The 10474-nt window shown below is 34.9% G+C and overlaps 1 protein-coding gene across 4 annotated transcripts; it reads left to right on the forward strand.

Annotated features, from left to right (window-relative positions):
- The first annotated feature begins 1614 nt into the window (after positions 1 to 1614).
- Positions 1615 to 6918, forward strand: LOC104087470 (uncharacterized). 4 transcript variants are annotated; one of them, XM_033653746.2, is made up of 6 exons: positions 1615 to 2019; positions 2256 to 2388; positions 3005 to 3155; positions 3594 to 3630; positions 4560 to 4854; positions 5545 to 6918. In XM_033653746.2, the coding sequence occupies exons 1-6, from the start codon at positions 1846 to 1848 to the stop codon at positions 5568 to 5570; spliced, it is 816 nt and encodes a 271-aa protein (XP_033509637.1). In that variant the 5' UTR covers positions 1615 to 1845; the 3' UTR covers positions 5571 to 6918. The 4 variants fall into 4 exon arrangements, with proteins under 4 accessions (XP_033509637.1, XP_009590241.1, XP_033509636.1 ...); XM_009591946.4 differs by having other exon boundaries at positions 1633 to 2019; positions 5565 to 6127; XM_033653745.2 differs by having other exon boundaries at positions 1635 to 2019; positions 3008 to 3155; positions 5565 to 5724.
- Positions 6919 to 10474: the final 3556 nt, after the last annotated feature.

A 10474-nucleotide genomic window follows, 5' to 3' on the forward strand; every position in this document is an offset into this window, starting at 1 on the left:
ATTCATTCACTTTAAGATTGACTCTCTGTGTCGTGTAGACCATCGTCTTCAACTACTTTCACAGTATTTTCAGTGTGACCACTAAAATTAACGCATAACAATTCCTGCACTATAATTTTTGGAGAACTAATAAGTGAACCAAACGTTATTTCTCTGCCATAAACATTATTTCTACAGTTGAAAACATTTCTTTTATTTTCTCATTTCTTTTTTGTAGAGTGTAAAGGGAACCCACCAAACCCTAATCCAAAAGTACACAATTTGGACGAGCAGACACTGGCGAAGATGCTTTCCCCAATGGTTTGACGGTTGACCGTTCCGTTCCGTTTCCGCCCACTATTTTTTGCCACTCACGCTTGGTATGTTCCGTAAATATGCTGCAAAATCAGCCCCTCTTTCCTAGTCTCATATCCTTCATTTTAAAAAATCAAAAAGCAACAGCCAGCCTGGGCCAAACATAATAATACACCCTCCACTCACTATCCTACTCTCTCCCCATTGATGTGTATACCACTTTCCTCTCAAATTTCTTTTTATTTATTTTCATTTTTCTTCCATTTTAATTTAATTGGCTATAGATGAAGCACGTCGAAATTGTCATACAAAGAAAATTTGGGAAGTTCAATTTGAAGGTAGAACATCGCTTTCTAAAATCATATAGTATCAATCCTCCCCTTATTAGTGGTTCATTTCTTTATCATGACATGAAGACATTATCCTTCTATTTTTTCTTATGTATATACGTAAACTAAAATTAAAATTTATTATAATTATAATATATTTCTTACGCAAATAACATTTAAATTTTAGAGTTAAACGTAATGCATTCTTCTCCAATTTAATAAAGTGATACAATGGTTTCACTCCTTCATACCAAAAAATACATATCAACTAGCGACTTTGTTGAAGAATCTTACGTTGAATTTTTGTATATATTACCTATTCTATTTTTGTGCTTGGAAGTGAATTTGTCAGTTTAGAAGGCATAAATATTCCAATCCCAAAGTTCAAGTTAAATATTGTCTTTCCTCATGTTAAAATAATGCATATATTTTTCTAAAATAATTTTTTTTCAAATTAAACACAATAATCACATAGAACAAAAAGTGATCCACGAGTTATGTCTATTACTTTAAACAAAATAGATACAACATGAATCCACAAGTTCTTTGAACAAATAATAAATACATGGTCAAATTACAAATAATCAATTTGAAATAGAAGGGCTCTAATAAATGTAAATTCAATAATTGATTGTGACAAATGAGACTCCTAAAATACTTCCACATGCATTTTGCAACCAATATAGTGTCACTATCAGTTAATATCATTATCCTATGTAATTGAGTACTTAAGAAGTACATATGTTAATGTTAAGTCCAAGAATTATGTTGGATCCGAAGAAGCTATCCAAATTTCAAATAAAAGGTGTTTTAAAAAATAAAAATATCTAGAGATTGAAAAGGGCCGGCGGGGAAAAGGGAGAGAGGGAAAAAGAGCGCGTGAAGAGAGTAGAGGAAGCCAGTGTGTAAAGGCAGTTGGGGGCAGGCAATGTAGACTGTAGAGTATACTATAATAATTTCATGTCCGTAACTCCTCCTTTTTTCCCCCTCTATCTCTTTCTTTTGCTTTCTCTTCCCTCCCATTTTACTCTCTCCCTCTTTTTTTTTTCCCTCCTTCCCCTCTCTGACCTAATTGTCTCCCTTCCAAAATTCCTCCACTTTCTCTCGTCGAAAGAGAAAATCCTTCACTTCATCTACTAGATCGATCTCTTTGTAATAGCCAGATCCATATTCACTTTTTTCAGATTATTATTCATCGATCAAATTAGAGAATTCAGAGAAGATGACTCCATCAAGTCAATTTGGGGACACGACCTACACAAAGGTGTTTGTAGGGGGGTTGGCTTGGGAGACTCAAAAGGAAACTATGAAGAAATACTTTGAACAATTTGGTGATATTTTGGAGGCTGTCGTCATCACTGATAAGGCTACTGGACGATCCAAAGGCTATGGCTTTGTACGTTACTTTTTTTCCATCTAATTAGTATTTGTTAGTTAAAAAACACACACTATCTTTACAGTCATGTCTTGGTTAGTTTTTTTTTTTTCAATTAAAGTGGAGATCATTTAACATTTTGAAATTAGAAATGATAGGAAAGTAGTAGCGAAGATCTCTTAAGTATTTTTGGTTGATATATATATATATATATATATATATATGATCATGTTGGCTTGGCTTTGAAAATACTATAGGTAACATTTCGTGAGCCAGAAGCAGCGATGAGAGCTTGTGTGGATGCTGCTCCTGTCATTGATGGCAGAAGGGCCAACTGCAATCTTGCTTCCATGGGTGTTCAAAGATCTAAGCCTACTACCCCTAAACATGGTATACACTATAATTATTTTCTCCTTTTTCACTAGTTTAATTACCTTTTAAATGTTTATACCTATTATCACATGTAATTTTTCTAGCATATTTCGCTTTATTTCATCACAAATGGTATAGTTACCACATGTTGTACTTTTTTTATTCAAATCATACATCCATTGGTTAATTAGTGGATGGTCATTATGTAAATTTGACTGCTTTTTAAGCAGATATCTTCTTCATGCAGCATGATGAATATTCTCCCCATTATGGGAAAAAAGTTGTAGTAATTCTTTGTTGAGATTGTGTGTATGTTGGCATGGATTTATGAATAAGAGCCCACTTTATATAGGATGCTCTTCGCTTTAGCACCACCAGTATACCATGTGACAGGATATGTTTTACAAAAGCATGACAGCTCATTCTTCTGTGTAAAAAAAACACCACCTTTTGCTTTTTTTGCCATGCCTTGTGTGTTTTATTTTACCTTTAATTTTCTCTCAAGTTAATACTAGTACTCTTTCCAAACCCACTGTGTCCAATAAGGAAAACTTCTGCTCATTCCTCTATTTATTTTTTCCTTTTTATGGTTAGTATGACTTATAATTAAAACACTTTAATTAATTATAATAAGCAGGAGGAGGCAGAAACTTTAGGGTGATGAGTGGTTTTCAAGGAGGGTTTCAAACAGCAGCAGGAGGAGGTGGGTTGGGCACAGCTTTTCCTTCAGCAGCAACCTTCCCTCATTATGCCATCCAACAAGGCATCCCTTACAATCTTTATGGGTATGACACTAGTTATATTTTAAAGAATATGCTTTTTATTTTCTACTACTGTAATATATATACAATTACTTGTTTTTTTTCCGTTGTGGGGGGGACGAGTGAGTCTTCACGTGCATATGCCAACTCATTGGTCAGACACAACACCTCATTATACAAGAGGATTCTATCCACGCATGCTCACTCATTCCACCATTCTTTTCTATCTATCATAATGTCTCCCCCCTCTTTCTCTCTCTCTCACTCAATCACCGTGTGTGTATGAGTGAGTGAGTGAACATGGTAATGTCGACATTATCATGTATACACAGCTCATCCTAGGACAAGAAATGACTCATGCATTAATTGATATTGTACTCAAACTGTTCACTTAGAAAACTTGTATACCAAGTTTCACATTCTAATGTTTTTTGGTTTCGTTTTCTTGTGACAAACTGTCAGGTACTCTCCCTACTCGCTAGATTACACTTATCCTACGGTTTGTACCCATTATCTCATCCTTTCTTTCGACTCCTTATGTATCTTTCATTTAACAGTTGAACTACAGTATGCATGTTACTTGGTTGTTAAAGGAATGAATTTGCATCTAATTTATTTCATTTGATGTGACATTATCTTTTTATTAATTCATTTGAAAAAATACCTATCGCTTAATCTTATTACGCTACATAATTGAAACAACGGAGTATAATAAGTCAAAGACAAGTTTGTGGTGACGCAGTTGGAATGCACGATGTCCAAAGCAGGAATCATTTGGTTTTAGTCAAAAGCTAATTGTTGACCTTTATTTCCTTTTCCCCATCTAAAGAAGGCATGAATCTTGAAGTTCAGTTTGTGGCATGCATGAAATTTACTCCTTTACAGTCTCACCCGTCAATAAACTTTGTCAGACTTCTGAGCAAATTCTCAGTCTAAACAAATACTGTACTTGTAATGGAATTCAATCTTTTCCAAAATTACCTAAACCAAAATACGATCAATATTTCCATTTTTAGTAAATATTATACTCCCTTTACTTTATTTTTGTATGGTACTTTCCTTTTTAATTTCCTTAAAAAAATGATAGTACATTTTTATATTTGATTTAACTTTCCCATTAATTACCTTAATGAACATTATCTTATACAATAAAAGTAACAACTATATCCAATCTCAAACAAGTTGGGGTGGATATGAATCTTCGCTTCTTCATTTTACCTTAATAATACGTATTATCTTATAACCACGGAAATATTATGACATGTTTAAGACTACTAGTTCAATTGATATTTTTGGTACATGACAAAAAGATTCTTAAATTTTGTGTCCAATCAATCAATGTCATCTGAAATGAAACGGATGGGATGGAGTATTATTAATGTAGAGTAATGCTAGACATTAGTATGAGATGTTTGTTAATTTGTGCAGGGTTACTATAGCGTGTATGGAGGAGCAGCTAGCCAATATCCAGTGTATGGCACTGCAGCTAGTGGTGTGTTATCCAGTGCAGCTGCTGCCTTTTACCCTTACATGAACTTTGGAGAAGGAAATGGTGGAGGAACGACTGGCTACACAGCCGCCAGCCAGGGGTACGGCGGGGTTCAGTACCCACACCATCTCTTCCAGTATTCAGCTGCTGCTATCAACTCCACTGGTGGGGGTTACCCAGCACAGCACTATGGTACCCCCATTTCCCTCGCTCCCTCACCTGCACTGCATTCAGGTTTGCATATCACACCCAATCTCTTTAGTTTTTACTTTGTTTAATACCATGAGATTTAAGTACTTTTGATATTTGTCAAAAGTCTTTCTTCTTTTTTAAATTACGTATCTAGTCAATCATATAAAATGAAACCGACCGAAGAAGTAATTCTTGTGAAAGAATATGTTATGTTCAGCCAAAAACTTAATTAGGCATTGGAAAAGATAACCAACACTTTCTTAAAGCCCTTACCCTTTTAATGTTTGGAAATTTATCTTTTTCACTTTACCTGCATGTACTTGAAATAAATTCCAAGTCGGAGTCAATTTGATCAGTTTGTATTTAAGACTACAACTAAGAAAAGGCCTCTATATCTCAGAGAAGCCTTACTTTCAAGCTAGCATTGAAATCCATGGACTCAATAGTTTTTGACTTTACAATATCAACACACCTAACTGTCAACAAACTTAAAGCTCGCCATCAAATTATGGCCTACCAACAATTAATATCATCTGGTTTCTTATTTGTTTCATTAATGCCTTTCTATGTGATAATTGAAGGAAATAAAGTACTTCTTTGAAAGGAATTTTAACTGCTAGTAGCTAGTTCCTCGATGTGAATTTCCTCCAATCCCAACCAGCCCTCCTTTTTGTTTTCATTAATTTAATTGCGCTACTATTGATGGGAAGGAGGTACTAATATCTTTGACAGTTTGTTTTGCTGTGCCACAGGCGTGACAATGACGCTGCGTGGACCAATACCTCATCGTTAAGAGAGACTTTATAATTGTCATCTGGTCAAGAGAGATCGATACAACATTGATCATCTACAAAAAATACTGAAGGATCTTTGGCCTAACCATGGTTCTCTTGCATCTTTCTCTTTGTCAAATGGAGGCCCGCGTATGGAACACGGGCTTTTCCCAGAAGCTTAAGGCCCCCCAAAGGGGTACGTTCAAAAACTGTGGAGTAAAAATTCTCCATACCATTTCTTCTCTTGTAAGGAAAGGGTCCTTCAAGAGAGAAACAAAGCATGCATATGCATCTCATCATCACCAACTCAAGCTATCAAAAGTGCTGAGTTGGTCATCATCTTTTATCTTTCTTTTTTATAAAAGCTTAGCCCTGGAAAAGGCTGAGCAAATTGTTTTAAGATTTTGCCTGTGAAGGGCTCAACTAAAAAGTTCCGAGTTAGTTTTAGTTTTAAAAAAAGAATTGTAAATTCAAGAATTTTCCAACTTGTAGTCTTTTCAACTTCACTTTAATGTGGATCTTGAAATGGCTAATCCCTCCAACTTAAGCTACTCCTATTAACTTGTAGATGTTATAGAAATATTTGTGAAATCATGGGAATGAGGATGTCCCAAGTTTTTGTTACTGCTAACTATTAACTAGTCTTAGGATTTTAGAACTTAGACTAGGATCAATCACCTTTTGAAAATCTTTTTAAAATTTTCATTTTGATAATCACACACTGTGTCTAACAAGCCAGCAATGTCTCTTGGGGATAAGAGAAATTGTCTGAATTTACTGTTGATGTTTGTTTGTTTTTAATGTTGTAAAAAGTTTAGGCGGGGGCTAGAATTGGGTAATTTTAGCCCCTTTTACTTTAAAATGTAGGAGGGATAGTGGATAATATTGGTTAATCTGTTTAGCTTTATCATATTGCATTAACTTTTTCAGGAACTCCATTAAATGGATATGGAGTTCCCATGCATCAGAAGTTAGTTACCCTAGGGAGATATTTTGGGGTCTCTTGGGTACTTCTTCAACTAGACTCATCTACCATGGTTAGGACTCAGGTCATCTTCAATTCTGTCACTCTCTCTCTCTCTCTCTCTCTCTCTCTCTCTCTCTCTCTCTCTCTCTCTCTCTCTCTCTCTGTAATTTGAGCTGAAATTTGATACTCTTTATATGTATAAGCCTATGTTTGGATTATTACTAGGAAGAAGATTCATTCTCCATCATGGGATGTTTGAGAATGGATGCTACTTAAGCAACTTACTGTTTTTATTTCAACTATGTCAAAAACGACTTTGTTTAATTTTTGCTAATGCACTGTCTATGATGGACTAATGTTATCTGTCGTCCTTGGAATTTCCCCTACCTCAGCACCTTAGTTTTCTTTCTCTTTAGTTTTTTCCAATTTACTTGTAGGGATAGAATTATACATTTAAATTATACCTATTATTCCTGTTGGTTCAAGAAGGCTGAGGCTCCATCTATTTTTAGTAAGACAGTTGATGACTAGACGTTTGAATTTGAATATATTCATTTGAAATATTAATATATTTTATTAAGATCTTAATACTAAAAATTATGAATTATTATTCTTTTAATAGTTGGGCATATAAAATTTGTTTTTATTTAAAAATTAATAAATATAAAATTTAAATAAAACAATAATTAATTTATACTACATCAATAATATATTATTAAAGAAATTATATGGTGGTTGGTGGTGGTGAGACTAACGATGGCAGTTGTTGAATGTCGGTTGGGGGTGGCTGATGGTGATGATTGTCGTGAGGATGGTGGTAGTTGATTTGTCACGACCCCAGAGGTCGTGATGGCAGAGAGACTAGGTAAGTCTATCAATGCGGAATAATCATAAATATCTGAAATAAATAAACTATAATTCAAATAATTACAACTCCCAAAATTCGGTAGAAATAAGTCACAAGTTTCTAAAATTTATTCTCAATATTTCTATGTATCAAGGTCTAAAGAAAAATAAGGAAGCAACATAAAATGATAGAAGGGGACTCTAGAGTCTGCGGATGCTGGCAGATATACCTCGAAGTTTCCGTGCGCAGGTAACTCACTGATGTTTAGACTGGTAAGATGTACTACTGCGACGTTAGGGGTGAAAGGGATGGAATAATGGTGAAATATCATGTTTATAGAAATTTTGAACGAATAGATATAAATACTTTGTTATAGATCTTAATCATTCAAAATTCGGATCTATTAAGTGGTTGAAAAATTAAAAAATAAATATACTGAATAACTAATATTCGTACCTTCGTTAAGTGCAACTAAATGAGCTATAAGACATTAAAGATTTTTCTTTAAGGCACCTTGATCACACAGTTTAGTTAATACTCTTATAATTACTAACTTATAAGAAGTTAATTAATATATCCTCATCTTATTAAGACTTAACCAAGTATAATTTGATGTAATGGGATAAATTTTAGCGTTCGGAAGAAACATAATCCGTTGCTGGCTGCCCCAACCCCCACCCCTACAAAAACAGAGAGAATATCTAGCTTGCTATCTCCTCGATCGGGTTCCTGTTTCATAACAGTCTTAGGTGAAAAGATCATTGTGGTGACCCAATCAGGAGATGCCAATTGCTAAATCCTTGTTCATTACTAGCATTGTCTTTATTCATGATTTGGCAAGGTATAACACTTAGCAGTTCATTGCATGAAGATTACATTTGCTACAACTTAGGCGCTGAATGAATTTAATTACTTGGATTTTATATTTTATGAAACTTCTATCTAATATATATAAATTACCATTACATGGAGTATTGGTAAAGTAGAAAATAAATAATAAAAAATCAAACTAAGGTGCAGAGATATCTCACTCTCTTCAAGAGATTGAGCTTCACTGCAGTAGAAATTAAACTTTACTACTAATAATATTAATTCTAATTGATTTGTTCCCTTCTGAATACAATGGTCCTATGGCGAGCGTCGCCTCACTCAAACTAACCTGCATAAATTGTTGATCACAATAACACTAATTTTAGTAAAACCCTCAATTTATAACTTATGTTGATGGAATATAAGGAGCTCACAGTTGAGGTCCAAGGGACATCCATGGATAACCACCACCCACGTAGTTTAGCTAATTTAATAGCCTTCGTTTTTAATATAACGGAGTATTTAGAAAATTTCTCCTTCTTACAATACTCTTTCATACATAGCTGCACCATTTTTTTTCATGCATCACAAGAGAGAGAAAACTCCTATGTATAGGTGTAGAAAGTTTTCAACAAAACAAATAAGTGTGTAGTGGTTAATTGGTACCATTTATGAGAAGGTGAGATCATAAGTAATGACTATTAATACACCTATTAGTAGATAAAAAGTAAAACGTCAAATGTTGGCTGATGAGTGTGATTTTTGGTAAAATAACTGGCGTATCGGCCGATATTGGTCGGAATTGTTAAAATATAAATAAATAAAAATATATTATTTCTGACCGAAGTCAGTCGATAATTTCAAATTTCTGCAGATTGCATATTGAAATTACCGACCGAAGTCCGACAGTAATTATGAATTTCTGGGTTTTTAATATGAGAATTCCAACCGAAATCGGTCGGTTTTCTGGAGAAAAATGTGGTAGAATATGATCACTTTTAAGCTACACCACCTGCCAATTACCACCAATAGCCATCCTATAATAGCAGCATTACATTGCTGCCATTCAATCACAATTAAACACTATAACAACGCCAACAACAACAATAATTAAACAAAACCAACAATAACAATTAACCAACAACACTCTTTTTCATGAGTATGACAAAGGCCACTTGGCTTATGGCACAGCCAATCGGTCGGCTACACGTTATGGGAACAAAGGTGTGATTATGCTTCATCAGATGTTCGCCAGTTGTCCCACCGGAAGCAGTGGCCGGGGCGGGGCAGGGCGGGGCGACCCGTTTGGCACTTGAGGCGGTGGAGTTTCTAGATTGGATATAAAAACAGCACAACATTCTTCTTTTTGAGGCTACAGAATATTGTGAGCTTTAGCACCCAAAACGCTCTGAAGCTTCTAAGAATTCCCTAAACGATTTAGGGCAAGAATCAAAAGTGAACTTGGTGAAACTTTAAGTAAAGGGGCTCGTGATCACCACTGTACCATCTATATTCTTGTGGTACTGATTTTGGAAATTCATTTGGAAGTAAATATAATCACTATAGAAATGAAGAACTCAGGAAGCGTAGGTGATCCTTCAAAAAGATATGTAAGGCGACTTTCTTTCATTGGCATGTCTTGATATAAGCGTTCCCTTATGAACAATCCTTCTGTTGTAAGACTGAGTTGTTCTAAGCCTTTCGTGATAAATGATATTCATGTTCTTATTCATTCTTTGTTAGTGACATTTTCTTTCAAATTTGAGATGTTCCCGGATGGTGTCATGAGGTCATGAAATGTAATTCACTCTAGGTCTAACCTTGACATCTCCGGAAATTGGTCTTGTAATGCACTTATATATATGCATTTGCTCTATTATACTGAGTCGTGCTATAATCGACCGGGTATGACACTTATTGTGCAACCACTTATCAATTAGGTATGATGTGACAAGATGTGAAATATTATCGAATCCTCTACGAGGCCGGGTACGGAACAATGTGATATGAAATATTACCGAGTTCTTTTGAGGCTAGGCACAACCGAGACCTCCTGAGGCCAGATATGATGTGATAAAAGCATGAGATTTTACTGAGTCCTCTATGAGGCCGGGTACGACATGAGATGATATGCCCCAAAGAGTGGGCGAATGATATTATATTATATGTAATGCATAGCCCCAATTAGTGGCTTAAATTTTACAAAACTTGCATATATTCATGATTCATGGTTAATGCACTGCACACCCCAGTGACTTGTCTTCG

This window comes from Nicotiana tomentosiformis, chromosome 3, assembly GCF_000390325.3.
Source record: "Nicotiana tomentosiformis chromosome 3, ASM39032v3, whole genome shotgun sequence".
Lineage (NCBI taxonomy): Eukaryota > Viridiplantae > Streptophyta > Magnoliopsida > Solanales > Solanaceae > Nicotiana > Nicotiana tomentosiformis.

What these genes read in the sequence shown, in the direction of transcription:
- LOC104087470 (XM_009591946.4), top strand. Translation starts at nt 1,846, where the DNA reads ATGACTCCATCAAGTCAATTTGGGGACACGACCTACACAAAGGTGTTT. An exon ending in GATCCAAAGGCTATGGCTTT is followed by an intron (nt 2,020 to 2,255) that starts GTACGTTACTTT and finishes AAAATACTATAG; the next exon opens with GTAACATTTCGTGAGCCAGA. An exon ending in ATCCCTTACAATCTTTATGG is followed by an intron (nt 3,156 to 3,593) that starts GTATGACACTAG and finishes ACAAACTGTCAG; the next exon opens with GTACTCTCCCTACTCGCTAG.